At 53.3% G+C, this 15,116-nt stretch overlaps 3 protein-coding genes across 3 annotated transcripts; 2 read left to right on the forward strand and 1 right to left on the reverse strand.

Moving 5' to 3' along the window:
• Positions 1 to 135: 135 nt before the first annotated feature.
• On the reverse strand, positions 136 to 2,773 carry J4E85_011327 (uncharacterized protein; the record flags this gene model as incomplete). Its single annotated transcript, XM_051475530.1, has 2 exons — positions 136 to 360; positions 458 to 2,773. The coding sequence occupies 2 exons, from the start codon at positions 2,771 to 2,773 to the stop codon at positions 136 to 138; spliced, it is 2,541 nt and encodes an 846-aa protein (XP_051320668.1).
• A 1,982-nt stretch (positions 2,774 to 4,755) lies between these two features.
• On the forward strand, positions 4,756 to 5,973 carry J4E85_011328 (uncharacterized protein; the record flags this gene model as incomplete). Its single annotated transcript, XM_051475531.1, has 1 exon — positions 4,756 to 5,973. The coding sequence occupies one exon, from the start codon at positions 4,756 to 4,758 to the stop codon at positions 5,971 to 5,973; it is 1,218 nt and encodes a 405-aa protein (XP_051320669.1).
• A 5,282-nt stretch (positions 5,974 to 11,255) lies between these two features.
• On the forward strand, positions 11,256 to 12,830 carry J4E85_011329 (uncharacterized protein; the record flags this gene model as incomplete). The annotated part of the gene is made up of 1 exon (XM_051475532.1): positions 11,256 to 12,830. One exon carries the CDS (start codon positions 11,256 to 11,258, stop codon positions 12,828 to 12,830), a length of 1,575 nt encoding a protein of 524 aa, XP_051320670.1.
• Between the last annotated feature and the right edge of the window lie 2,286 nt (positions 12,831 to 15,116).

Below are 15,116 nucleotides of genomic sequence, written 5' to 3' on the forward strand. Positions count from 1 at the left end.
TATGCGGAACGAAAGTGGGTATCCCAAATCCACCACCCATACTACTGTACCATGCCATTGTATCAACACTGTCCCCCACCTCTTTCTCCCCCCTTACCCTCCTCCGTCTCTCCCACACTGCTCATGATCGATAATCTACAAAGCAATAGGCGGCACAGCATTCAACACCCTCGCCATCTCATTCGGCGCCATCTGCGCGCTCTGCAAACTCCTCACTTGGCTTCCCTTCCTCAGCCTCTGCAGACCAAGTGCCAGTTTCCAACTTTCCGTTTCGTCAATGAGGAAGACGTATTTCTTGCCGTCGGCATCGCGGACAGAGGCGCGGAGGATGTGCAGGTTTTTGGTGGGTTGTTTGCCCGTCTGTTTTACAAATTAGCATTCCATACTTTCAAAACGGTGGGAGAGAGGAAAAGTAAAAGGAAAGGTGCGATGTAAGGAAGAAAGGGAAGTGACATACCTCAACCATCTTCAACGTCCAAGCCTTGACATCCCACTCGCGCTGCGGAATACCTCGGACATCGTCATCGATAAACAAGCCCTCAGACTGTATCTTGAGGATCAAGCCATCAGTGACCTTGCCCACATTGGACACCAACTGCGCGACAGGCTTAGGAAAGAGGTCGTTGAACAGATACACCGCTTTGATAACGATCTTGTTCGGGTCGGCTGTCGCGTACGGTCCACTTCTCGACGCAGGCGGCGATGTGCGAGTTGTAGATTGTGAGGGCGCGTAGGAAGACTCAGAGTATGCGCTTGAGACATGCGACCGGGTAGCTGTGGAGCGGGCAGGCCCCGTGGCAGTTCGGGGCGGAACGAACGACGCGGCGTCGGATTCGGAGCCGAGGTAAGACGCGGCGGTCGGTCGCTCGTAGGGTTTCTTGGGTGTGACGGTTGCCTTAATGGGAGAGGAATGGGTAGAAGTAACAGAGGCAGCAGGCGGTGGTGTACTTCTTGCTCCGGCATATGGATCGAGACGTTCACCTCCACCGACATTACCATATGTAGTTGAGCGACGCGCTGTGAGGTCGGGAACTGCTGCTGTAGCTGCTGCGGTAGCGGCTTCGGCCTTGATGCGTTCAGCTTCTGCTTTGAGCTTTGCTTCACGGGCTTCGCGATCCTTTTGAGCTCGCTCACGGGCTGCTTTGAGGCGTTCGGCGCGCTCAGCATCTGTCTTTGCTTTCGCAAGAGCAGCCTCTGCTTCTGCCTTTGCTTTAGCAGCAGCCTCTTCAGCGGCAATCTTCTCTGCTTCTGCCTTTCTGGCGGCCTCCTCGGCGGCTTTGGCGCGTTGTTCAGCTTCGAGCTTTTCGCGTATCTCCTTCTCGACTGCTGCACGCACCTCAGCCTCGCGAGCCTCTCGTTCGGCCTTCTCTTTCTCAATGGCTTCTTGTGCCTTGCGGGCTTTCTCTTTAGCGAGACGCTCGCGGGCTTCACGTTCGCGTTGCTCGCGCTCACGCTTGCGCATCTGCTCCCACTTCTCCTTTTCGGCTTTGGCTTTGGCGGCTTTGGCTGCCTCTGCCTTGGCCTTTTCTTCGGCCTCCTTCTTCTGTCGGGCCTCTTCTGCGCGCTTGAGTTCTTCCCAGGCTCGTCTGCGGTCCTCTTCGTCCTTCTTCTTCTTCTCCTCTTCAGCGCGTATCCGAGCCTCTTCGGCGAGTTTGCGCTCTTCCTCGGCCTTGCGTTCCTCTTCTGCGATGCGTTGGCGCTCAGCTTCTTCTTGTCGTTTCTTCTCCTCTTCGGCAAGTCTCTGTGCTTCGGCCTCACGCTTCTTCCTCTCTTCTTCAGCTAGCCTCTGCTCTTCAGCTTCACGCTGCCGTCGAGCCTCTTCTTCGGCCTGTCGTTTGGCTTCTTCAGCACGCTTGCGCTCTTCTTCTTCCTCTCTCCGCTTAGCCTCCTCGGCCTCCTTCAGCTCCTTCTTGAGCTTCTTCTTGAGATCCGCCTCTTGTTTCTTCCTAAGCTCCTCTTCCTGTTTCTTCTTCTCCTCTGCCTCTTCAGCGCGCTTGCGCTCGGCTTCTTCCTCTTCTTGCTTCTTCTTAGCCTCCTCGGCTTTCTTGTGCTCTTCCTCTTTCTGTTTGCGCTCCTCATCTTCTTTCCGTTTCTTCTCCTCTTTCTCTTTCCGCCGCTTCTCCTTTTCCTCTGCTTGTTTCCGCTCCTCTTCGGCACGCTCGGCCTCTTCGTCGAAGGAAGGTTCGTCGTCTTGAGGTGGTGGTGGTGGCGAGCCAGCCCCGTATTGGCGGTATCCACCCCATCCGCCGTGAGGTGGAGGACTGCCGGGGAAGCCGCCGTTCGGAGGCGGTGGTGGAGGCGCTCGTTGATAGCTTGAGCTTCCGCCTGGTGTGTGTGTGCCAGCTCCCGCTCCCGCTCCACCACGGCCATAGCCCCCTCCGCCACTGCTGAAGCGACCCCCTGCTTGTGTCTGGCCAACTGCCCATCCGGCAACCAACATCAAGACCGCCAGCAATATGACGCCATTGCCACCAGTCGTCACTCCATGTCGTACTATGAGGAAATATTGCTTCATGTAAGGCTCAGCGGCCTTCCACAGCACGATGCTTGCGATGGTGCTGAGCACACCCGCAATGAAGCTGTTCTGTTGCACGCCCATGCTGGGGAGGTATATGAAGCCGCCTCCTGAAGAGTGCGGCGGTATGATGAAGATGTCGTAGTTGCCCGGTGGCAGGCCGCCGCTTGGGCCGGGGTCGGGAGGTGCATGGCTACCGCCTGTAGTCTTTGGGTTTGCGCCATGCGGAGGCGGCGGAGGTGGAGGACCGTCGTCCATGGTTGGGTAGGCCCACGAGGGCGACGAGTTTGGGTGCTATGGGATCGTTGCGTGGGGAGATTGAAGCTGAAACTGAAATTGCTACCGGCGGAGGTCGTCGGACGAGGCAGTGCAAGAAAACATCAGCTCCACTGACTCGAGATGGAGCGAACGGCAGCGGGGCGGTGTAGGTGGGGTGCGGCGGAGATCAATTTTTGCTTTGTGCAGAGGGCAATTGGGTTTGTGAACACGGTTGCAAACTATCTACGGCGTGCCAATGGCCTCATAATAATTCGGCTGCGGAGGGCGCTCCTCGGCGGTCCAGCTTTGTTTACGCCAAGAAAACATGGCTCGCTAGCGGGTGCGGGCCGTTGACGCTGCATGGCTTCCACACTGCACAACGCCCTCCCAAACCATGGGAATGACATCAAAGTCGGTTTGACCCCGACGCCCTCCAGACGCTTTACTCGCAGACATCCGCCGCTTATGTGTTGTGGTGATTGCGAGGCGTGGAAAAGAAAGTTCTGTTGTTGCCCACTCGACGCGCATAAACAACACGTCACGCGTGAGAAGCGGAGTCGTAGTATCGCCGAGCGGTGTGCTTTCACCAAACGAGACTCTACGTAGGGCCAAGTGAGCTCCACGCATGGCACGCGTCACCATGCGATTCGGTGAGGGCGTGGGGAGGTGGGTTTGCGTGCATTGGTGGAGTGGAGAGGGACGTGTTTTGATCGCTGGTGCAGAGCGCGCTGTCAGCACCCTCATAGCGGCATCCTCATAGTGGCACCCTCACGGTGGGAGTGCCAGGGTGTCGAACTGCTGGCCATGAAGCGAGCGAACCGAAGCTGTGTCACTGCGGGGTCGAGTCCTGTGAGACGAACAGGACAGGCCAGAAGACAATCCAGAAGGTTTATTGTTAGGTACACTAGCCAGGGCCGAGAACAGTGGTGGTGTTGTGCGGTGCGTGTCGTCTTATCGCGCGAAGCCCGCCAGTAGTGATTGGACTCCACAGCACCAACAGCAGATTTTGGCACACTGCACTGAAAAACCTGGTACCGTTCACCAGCTGCTCTGCCCATGTGCAGGATGTACTCTCATGTGCAGGGTGTAGCTCCCATGTGGTGGGAGGTTGGATAGTAGACAGCCTCTTCTTATCACACGGGCTGCACATGCGCTGCGTTCACACCCTCATGCCTCCTCACTGCACGCGTGACTGGACCTTCTGCTGACTTCGGTGGTCTTCTCTCCGCTCCGATATCCGCCTTGAAACATGAAATGTTGATCAAACGTGATGTTAGCGTCGCGGTTTACCCCGCCCCGCGTCTGTTGAACCTCAACATGTCCGAACACACTCCGACGGCCGACAGTACCCTTTGCGCTGGCAGCTGCAGGCAGTGCAGCGAAACGTGCATGCCACCCGCGGCTATCTCGACCATGCCACGCTCTGGAGATATATATTCAGCCTTGCGGGAGTGGAGCTAGCACGCCGACTCCACTACCACGTCATGCCGTCGAATGCTTCGCGATCACGCCAGCCGCGCAGGACACGATCTCGACGCTTTCGTCTGTTGCCGGGATGATACGGGATGGTTGGGGGTACGTACGCTACACTCAAACCTGCTGATCGGATGCAGGTACAGGGTGTAGGAATGTTTGAGGCTGCACAGCAAATCAGCGCCCAACGAAAGTCGATGACAGGAAGAAAGTGATTGGGCAGTGCGACGTGAAAAAAGGCTTGCTGCATCGTGATGCATGCATTAGACCGCGTCGGGGCAAGAGGCACGGCAGCGACAGACTTTTCAACCGGAGTCCCAAATTGAGAAAAATGGCGGTGAAGCGGGTGCTAGCGCCGGCCAGCTCGATCACCCGCATGCTGTCAACAAGTACTAAAGCTAGGGCAGCGGCACATCGCGCCTCCCTGTCCGCGTCCGACAAGACTCTAGAGGGTGACTGTTGCGTCGGCTACTCGTACACAGCAGGAACCCTCATCGACGACCACGACCATGTGGAGAACCGGCCTCCTCTACCTCGACCGCGGGGACAGCTCCATCCTCAACGCTCTGCGCAATGCGGGGTACGATACACAACAACAGCCCGGCACGCCTTCACGATCACCTTCGCGCCGCTTCTCCATGGCGAGCGACACGGAGAGCGCCCTCGAGGGCAAGCTCAAGCACGAGATGCGCCAACAGCAGGGCGTCCAGCACTGGGTCATGCCACCGGAAGTTAACGGGCTGAAGTTTGCCAGTCCCCGCGCCAGCCCACGTACTCGAGCCATTGACCCAGCCGATGCCCTGGGCCTCTCCACCGACGCCACCCTCTTCGAAGAGCCGCTCCTCTACTCGCTGGATCGAATAAAGGAAGACGGCCCGCCCGACTACTTTGCCTACGACGACCTCGCCAAGTCGCCGTCTCTCAAAGGCGACAGCGAAGAAGCTGTGTCCGTCACCAAGCGCCGCCCCTCCCACCTCCGCACACCCTCCACCCCCACCATCGAATCACGCCTCGCCAGTGCGCAACGGGCATCGCGGTCGCTTCCCCTCCGAGCCAAGACCAACGAAGGCCTGCTCCAACTCCAAGCCAACACCTCCAAGCCGCAGCGCCCCGCCAACACCCACCAACGCCGCATCTCCCTCGGCCTCCCCATCAAAGCCGCCAACGCGCAGGATCAGAACCCCCGCCACCACAGCCCGACCACCCGCTCCCTCCACCCATCAACCCCCAAGAAGCTGCCAAAGAAGACCGGGCCCACCTCGGCTATCCAACAAGAGCGGGACTTGGAGTACAAGCACCGCCACACATTCATCGGCACAGCATCCCTCGACGACTTCCTAGAGGTGCTCGACGTATCACCCGAGAACAACATTACGAACAAAGAAGCGGTAATAAGGGCATTCATCCTGTTGGCGTCAAGTGAGCGCCTGCTAGCACGACAAGCATCCCTCAAGCCCGATGGCTGGAGCGTCCTCGCGCGCACATCAGCCGACACTGTCAACACCGACTACGTCGAGCAAGCCCACGCCAAGCTCGGCTCCATTGTCCTCCGCCAGTTCCTCGACCTCATCACATTCAACGAGGAAGAAGAGGCCAACGCCATGGCCGTCGTCGAAGCCTTCACCGCCGCAAGTCATCTGGATGCACAAGCGAGCAAGAACCAAGCGAGCAAAGCCAAAGCCTTTCGGAAGCGAATGGTAAAAGACGGAGCCGCGCAACCCCAATAGCCGGGGAACCGCCAAAGTTTGTTTGTTTGTTTGTTATGATTCCAGCGTTCCTTTTCCATCTTCCCTGATTCCAACAAATTTGTCTTTGCTTTTTTTGGTCCGTCAAATCCCCTTCTTCATGATAATGCGACACGATGATGCCGAATGTCTTATGTTATTACTATATAGCCCATCTCCTTTTCCTTCGTTCGTGTCACTGTCTTACAAGAAGAGACAAACACTTCTAGTACCAGCATTTTTAGCGTTCCACTACAACCCCCCATCCCGCTCAGCCCATTTAGTTTCACTACTCAATCAACACAACCCCTACAATCATACCCCCCCTTCCACCTCATCTCGCCAACGACAATACACCTAGGATAGTTCAAAATATTTCTCATCCCCCCAGGCGACAATGACCTTGTTTGTAAGGCGCGGCTATCGACTAGAATAGATCAGAAATTCGAAGCCGAGATATCCCTGTTCACCAATTTGCCTGTATGCCTAATGTTTGTAAAGTTCGTCACCGCTTCTCACCCACCAACCACCCACACCGCTCATCGTGTCTTTTCTAGTTCTCGTTGTCATTTCTTGTCGTACAGCGTTCATCCTTGTTATGCTTTGTAATAACAGAGCCTCACCGTACATATCTGGGTACATACGTCATCGTCACCGTCGCCGAAGTTGAGAAGTTTCGATGTTGCTACCTGACCGGCTAGAGTTTGCGTCGATGCACTCACCGCATTGTCGACCTCGACCCGACGAATTTGGATTGCATGACTGTCTCGTGGGTCGCTAAAGTATTGCGACTGCCCGTCTAGACAAAGTGGCTCACGTAGCAAGTGCGACTTTGCGACTGCCCGTTTAGACAAAGCAACTCACCCAGCACGTGCGACTTTGCAAACTCGAGCCATTTGTGCCACAGTGTCTGGTGAGCTAATTGCCATACTGCAGTTGATATAGAGACAGCTTATTGTAAGAGTATAAGATGTACAAACATTTGTAAGAGTAGTTGTAGGAGTTATCGTAGTAATCACAGCAGCATCAAACCTATTGCAATCATACCGTATACTAAAGTACAGTCTCAAAGACCAAGCCCAACCTATGACCAGACCGCAGTCTGGGTCAAAGGCGCACTCTGTTCTTTCTGAGCAATCACAGCAGTTGCCTAAGCAAGCCACTGACTGCAGCGTGCATGTGCTTACTTAAACTTCGCTTATCAGCTGGCAGGCGCAGCAGGTATCCAGCAGGCAGCAGCCTTGAGAGCACTTCTGCCCCGCACCTCTCACCATCCACTTCTCATCACTGGCAATAGCGGACCAGGCGAGGGAATGAGTAACAAGTAAGTCTGCCACAGTTTCAGTGTGTGCTGACTCCAGCGCCGTGTAGTTAACGAGACAGGTGCCACCTTCCGTCCATCGTCCATCCCGATCGTCCCCCAAAGGTCCCGTCACGACATGGAGCGAGCACGTGCTCTGGATGCACCCGAGGATATCGGTACTTCAAAGAAGCGAAAAGGATCTGTGGACCTCCCGGCTGCAACTGATCAGAGCCTTGGAGACACACCTAACACAAGTGACGAAACAGTTCGTCAAGAATCGAGTAGCCTTTGTTCCCGGTGCTCGTCCATTGATATCGAGAGCTTTTTCGACTATCCGGAGACCAATAGAGTATACAAGTTGATGACTCTCGGAGGACTCGGAGAAGAAGCTGAGCTGTTGTCATGCTCACTATGTCGCCTTTTCCAGGCGGTGAGGATACAAGGTAGTACTCAAATCGAGGACTATGCTCTATACTGCATATATGCTGATGCTGCCTACGGATTCGGATATGGAACAGTGCTAGCTGTAACCTACGACAACGTTAGACTTTCTGAGTTTTTTCAGTATATTCCGAAATCCTCAGCGCTTACAGAAAGAGCCAGCTTCATTGCATATTCAAGCGCGTCAAAGACGGCTCCACACGGCCATTCACTTCGAGCGCAATCTATTGATGCCATCTCGATCGACTTCGACACCATTCGAGGTTGGATACAGCTTTGTGGTCGAGAGCACACAAAGCAGTGCACCCAAGTGGAATCATCGACCTCGAGTCTAAAAGAGCTGAAATTGATCGACTGCCATCAGCGACTGATCGTGCCAGCGTTGCCGACGTACAAGTATTCTGCACTCAGCTATGTATGGGGTACGAGCAGATCTGACGATGATCCGTGTGTCGATAACAGACTTCCCACATACCTTCCACGCACTATCGAAGATGCCCTGAAAGTCAGCAAATCGATAGGTCTTCGATACATTTGGATCGATAGATATTGCATCGACCAAGAAAACGATGCTGAGAAACAAATCCAGATACAGCAAATGGACCTCATATATCAAAATGCGTACGTGACTATCGTCGCTGCAGCAGGCACTGATCCATATTTCGGCCTTCCTGGCGTTGGCGCTACCCCGAGAACTCCCCAACCAAGTGCCTGGATTCGAGGAAAACACCTTGTATCAACCCTGGTAGACCCGCGGAAGCTCATCAAGATCTCCAAATGGATGCATCGAGCATGGACATATCAAGAGAGCTTTTTTTCGACCCGACGTGTTGTTTTTACAGAGCAACAAGTATACTATGAGTGTCAGACTGGTCTTGCTTCCGAAATAGTCGATGATCCCAACGAATGGTCGTCGGGAATTTTCAGCGACCAGAGCGGGGATGAGGCGCGTAGTCCCTGGAAGATTTGCGATCGCCTGACTGATTACTGTGGGAGAGAACTATCTGTCAGCTCCGATGCTATACGCGCATTTGAAGGAGTGTTCCATAGCTTCAGGAGAAAGCAGTTTCCTGTTCATGAGTACTTAGGTATTCCCATCATGCCATCGAAGCCTGAAGGGTGGGAAGGACATCACGACCTGAAAATTTGTAGTAAGGGCGAAGCTTTCGCTGCCGGGCTCTCCTGGTGCAATATAGCATCAGGTACCAGACGTTTCCTTTTCCCTACATGGAGTTGGGCTGAATGGAATGTGCCAATCAATTACGAAACTCAACCATGTCGGAGAGGGCTCCAACTGGAAAAGGAAAGATCGTTGAGGATTTTCATAGAGAACCATGATGGATCACTTTCAGATATGGATGAGCAAAACGACCACTCGTTGGAGATGGGCATACCTGGTTCCTCCGGAAGATTTATTCACATTGAAGCATGGACAATACCTATCGATATTCAGTACTCTCTCGACGAGACGAACCGCTGGATCTCTTTGAAACGCACATTTCCATATGATAAGAATTACTCTGGGTATCTTGCTACATTCGAAGGTGATGAACATATTCTGCGAATTCCGCTGATCTCATTGTATCAGCAGTATAACAAGGGCTCTGCTACACAGCAAAGCTACGCGCCAGATCTTCAACAAGGTAGTCTGTTAGGTATCGTGTTAGGCAGATGCGAAACCCTCCCATCGGATGTTTTCACTGATGACACATTTGTCATGATCGTTCATGAGAAAGAGCATTATTACGAACGAGTTGGACATATGGTGATAAACCTTTTCTCCTACTACTTCGCTACAGCTGCAGGTAATTATGTTTCTGTAAGAACTTGGCCGCTTTGTTTTCGTTTGAAGGAAAGGAGGACTATTCGTTTGGGTTGACGGAAGCTTACAAGGTCGTGTCTAGTGAGATTATAGTATGTTGGATGTCAGAATTCCTCTGAAAACGCAGTTAATGCGACGTGTGACACAGACCACAGAAGCAGAACATAGTTAAAAACACACTACCGTGAATGTACCCAGTCCTATGAGAAGGTTCAACCCGCACAAGTTACGAAGTCGGATACGTTAGTCGTGATGCAGCCTACTGACTAAGATCTAGAGCACTACAATCAAGACTCAGACTCCTCTTATCTAGGTCATCGCCGTCAAATTATAGATGATACTACTGAAGCACCGACAGCTCGCATTTACATAAACACCGCTACGTCGTGTTTAGATTGATGCGCATCGGGATCAATAGTCGTATGTCAACTGGCCATGATATCCTACACACAGTCACAAAAGAGTCCTAAGCACAACCTCGACGTGTTCACAACACCATTACAGAAACATGACGAACTATTCGGCTAGTCACGAACCTCCTATCCTTGGTATTGTATCCGGCGATCAAGTTCCTTCTACTGCACATTGCACATGGACACGGTGTATGAAGAGATAGAACCCGTCCTAACAAATTGTCGCAGTTTTCGTGGTTCAGTATCGCGATCGAACAACAGGACCACCCTACCCTGCATACGCGGCTACCACGGCTACCGGCACTTTTCGGAAGCCTGTCACCCAGTCTAGCCTCAACACCACAGCGCACGGCCTCGAGGCTGATACCTGCGCCACAGCATGCATCGTCACTGTGGCGCATGTCTGTCTCATTCGTTGGGCCACATCAGAAATATGGCCTTGGTGAACGGCTAGTACGGCGGCTTAGTCGAATTGCATGGGCGAGGAATGTGCCGATACCCTGCATTCGGTCCGCGTCTGCGTCGTAAGCTGCTTTGAGCGGGTGGTAGGGGAACAGTTAAATGTATAAGGGTTCGCCCACTTTTTCGTTCAGCCACAGAACAGCCACATCTTCAGTTTCCCATCCTAGTACAACCACGAGAGGATCTTCACGAGAAAGAAGCACGACAACCTACCACATCAACGCGGATTAGTCACACCCACACAATGCCATCAAGCACAGTCAGTCTCCCTGTTCCCATCCCCCCTCCATTCTATCCCCATCACTCCTTACTAACCACCATTATCACAGTCAACAGTCCTACTCTACTTCCTCGCAATATGGATACCTTTCCTTCCTGTCGCCATGAAGCGTGGTTGCGCCGCTGATCTCTTCATCAACATCGCGCTCTGCATCCTCGGCTGGATCCCTGGTGTCATTCACGCATGGTATATCATTAGTCAGACTGAGAAGGTCGCTGTGGCTTGAGAGTTTGGGGAATGTGAAGGAGCGCCGGCATTAAGAGGGTGAATCGCGGTAGGGGAAGGGCGTTTGTTTAAACTGCGGCGGACCGCATGCATTGTTTCGATACAGAGGAGCCAGGAGGTAATTCTTGAATTGTGTGTTAAAAAGAAGATTTTGTTCCTGGGTGGCAGCGGGATCTAACTGAAGTACGCGACCGTGCACCACCCTGAACCGTTGAAGCTCCTTCCGTCATCCCGAAACTCCACACGTTTGCTGCAGCCCAACGTCATCAGTCCACCAGCCCACCAACCCATCTACCCCCAGATTACCCCATTTTGAACCAAACTTATCGCATGCGCACAATGTCATCCGACTACGGATCGGACATTGACTCCGACGTCGCAGATGCCGTCGATGAGATTGTTTCGTCGCAGCAAGCTCCCCCTTCCTCCGCGCAAGTCCCACGACCTGCGCTAAAGCCACTGAACACAACAAACACATCTCTCACACCACCATCATCCCATGATAAATCCGATGGAATCACCCTTCAGCAATGGCACCAAGCTGCCTCAACGCCGCCGCCCTCGGCCTCATCATCAGATGCCGAACCGTACCGCCTGACGTTTGGCAAACATGAGGGCAAGACGCTTGCGGAGATACCAACGTCTTATGTTACGTGGTTGATTAGGAATCCGATTTCGAGTAGGCCGATGGAGTTAATATATGCGTTGGAAGAGTGGCAGGAGGAGAAGAAGAATGGGAGGAAGGCGGCATCGCAAGCGTCGCAGTCGCAGTCGCAAGCATCGCAGACGCAGGCATCGCAGGTGTCGATGTCGTCGCAACCGCAAGCGACATCTTCGAAGATGCCGCTCTCTCCACCGCCCTCTCAAGCGTACCAGGCCCCTCCTCCATCGTCACAATCTGTGCTATCGAGCACGCATGTCTCGAAATATACAAATCCTCCTTCGCCATCTCGTTCGCCCTCACCACCACCTAGCACACAACAATCACATCCTCCATCGTCACAGGTCATGCCACCACAGCTTGCGCCGTCGCAAAATTATCCTCCTCCCTCTTCACAGCCCACGGCACCTCAAGAACCGCATGGTGCACCTCTATACGTCCTTCCATTCGGCGAATATAAAGGCAAGACTCTGCTCGAGGTACCAGAGGACTATCTCTACTATCTTGGTGCGAGCGAAGACAAGTTGGCTACTTTGCCTGGTCTGGCTAACGCGCTCGGCATGATGCAGAAGGGTCTACCACCTGTCGTTACGGAACCCATGGCGCCGAGCAAGTCGTCATCGCAGACTCTACCACCGCCATCATCTACACCTGGCCCGTATATGGACTCTGCACCGCCTGCATCCAGTCAAGTTTCTGTGGCCAATCAACAGGCGCCGCCACCACCTTCGACTGCGCCTAGCCATTATTCCCTCTGCAAGGACGACGTCCCGAGTAGTTCGCAACCTCTCGCACCGCAGCTCTCTGCCTCGCAACCGACCCCACAACCCTCCTCATCACAACCTCCACCCCGTCGCGAACCATACCGCTTCGACTTTGGCAAGTACACCGGGAAAACCATCGCCGAAGTCCCTCCCGACTACATGGCCTACCTCGACAAAGAAGGTGTCATCAAGCAACGTCCCGACCTTGCCGCTGGAGTTGACGAGTACGAACGCCACCACCCACCCATTGGGACGCCGCACAAGGGAGAATACAGGTTCACGTTTGGCAAGCATGTGGGAAAGACATTGGCAGAAGTGCCCTCTCAGTACATCTGGTGGCTCAAGAACAACACCACTATTCCCAAGGACAAACCTGAATTGGGGGCCGCTATTCGACAGCTTGAGCGGACTCAGAAGCGTACTCAGACTAAGACACAGAATCGGAGTCGGCGGAGGGCTTGGTCACCGATGTGCCCATGTTGTGATTGAGCGCCCATTGCAAGGATGCTTTACTTCTCATTCAAATATTCACCACGCACGCTAATCGAGGTTTAATGCTGAACGCATCCGCAAACTGAAAGATCACAACATTTCCTGGCTTGAATCTTGTCCGTCAGTTCTTCGAACCAGACCGGACATTGCGCATTCAAGAGTTCGGATGGCTCCTCCACGCTTATTCAAGGCGGCTCGTCAAAGCGAATAACCAGCAAGCCAAGTCTGGTCCACGGATGACCCATGCTACATCCATACTGCGCTGCAGGCCGATATGGTAGTGCATGAGATTCATGCATGAGTAGTGGCCGCTGCGACCATCTGCCATCATGTCACGCGTCGCTACTATTGTCGTGCGGTACGTTCCTTCGTCAGCCCTGGCATGAGTCAATCACCCGTCTGCTCCCATGGGTATGCACTACTCCACCAATTGCGATGTGCATATCATGGGCATTAGCGCGCACGTCACGATTTTCGTTCACACTGGGAGCTCTTGTACCCAGGGCATTCTCACGTCGCTGAGACTACAATATCTGTCTCAGCTTTTCGATGGCCAAATCCTCTCGTAGCCCCACGAGCTGACCCTTAGAAAGACTTGATCCTTGTAGATAGCAAGTCTACACCGTGTAGATAGTTTATTTGAGCTTCAATGTGATGCCTGTCGAGTGGATGGATGTCACAGTTGTCGTTTGTCATCTTAACAGATTTACCAACGACAGTTGTGACATCCGTCCACTAGTCAGACATCACGTTGGGGGTCATTTCAGTCACCAAACGAATGGTATGTAAGGGTTACATGTATTCAGTAAAACGGGCTTTGTATGCAGGCTACGATCAGCAATGTGGGTGTTGCTTGTACCAACAAATAGTCCATGTTGCGGCCTCCATGCGTTGGAAAGCCATACCATCCTTCTTTGCTACGAGTCGGCCAGCGCCTTCTGTCATTGGCAGCGCTGAACAGGGGTCGCGAGAATGTACATGAGAGGCTGGGCAGGCGCTGGACGTTGCGAGGCCAGGCGACCCGTTGCTTAGCCGCAGCCAACGAGGCTGAGGCGTCTAATCTTTAGCATTGCCACCCAATGCCCCAGATCAAAACCAGCGCATGCCGGCTCTAAGGCCGTAGCTCCCGGTCTCAACTTTTCTTCCTGACACAAATCCCATATCATGGTTCCTGGTGACACGGCAAAAACGGTTATCAGATTCGCGCGCTTCAAGAACGCGGTTCTTGAGCTCTTCGAGGCACCTCTTGAATCCACCAATTACATCGCTTTCTCTCATGTCTGGGGCGACTGGGCCTGGGTTTCGATCCAGGGCATACCGTACGAGGTCAAAGCATCACAAGAGAAGGCACATTTTATCGCAACCCGCCTTCCCGCCTTGGTGGGTGATGGTGCCTTTTGGATGGACACGTTGACAGTCGATCAGCGAAATCCAGTTGAAGTCTCAGAGATCGTGGATGCCATTCCCGATATCTTCAGGATGGCAAGAAAGACAATAGCGGTCAGGGAATGCGACGGATTTCATGACTGCTGCATCGCTGCTGTTACTGGGTTCAAAAACTCCACGGACTTTACCGAAAGACTCTATGATCATAGCCGTGACCGTATTGACCATCTCTGGGCTGAGTCGTACCTTCAGAGACTGTGGACCCTGCAGGAGTGCTTACTCTCTCATACGATTGAGTTTGTGGTTGGAGATCACAGTACGTTAAAGCAATTTGCTTGTTGCTTGTGGTTGACCAAAGCTCAGACCAACCCAAGGAGCTCGCGATGCGGGAACGGGCTCGCGACGATAGTGATATTAACCAGTATGAGTCAGAATGCATGACTCTCGCGTCTGCTCTTTTGGTTCTAGCCTACTCTTTCTCCGGCTTTCAGGGCAACACCGCCATACATAAGTTTGTCGAAGCTTATGTTTATGGAGGGACCGTTATCAATTCACGCAGCGTAAAGCGTAGACTGGATGAAGACATCCACTCGGGTCATTTTCTACCGGCGAACCGCGCATCGCGTAGATCAGCTACTATGCCTCGCGACTACATCTTTGCGACCATGCCTTCTTTCCCATGGTATACATATCCGAAGAAAGAGGCCTTGGCGATGTCATTCGGAAAGATTTATCTGGATCTCTATCAACAAGCTGAACGGTCTGGACATGCTTTTACATGCAGGTTCACTCGTTCAATGCTTGATCCTGCATGCACAGATCCCACGGACGGTTGGCGACCAAGCCAATATCTTCCAAGTCCGACGACGCTCGGCGATTTCCTCAAGCTGATGGGAC

Source organism: Alternaria conjuncta (assembly GCF_024043145.1).
Source record: "Alternaria conjuncta strain BMP 0040 chromosome Unknown scaffold_33, whole genome shotgun sequence".
In the NCBI taxonomy this organism is placed as follows: domain Eukaryota; kingdom Fungi; phylum Ascomycota; class Dothideomycetes; order Pleosporales; family Pleosporaceae; genus Alternaria; species Alternaria conjuncta.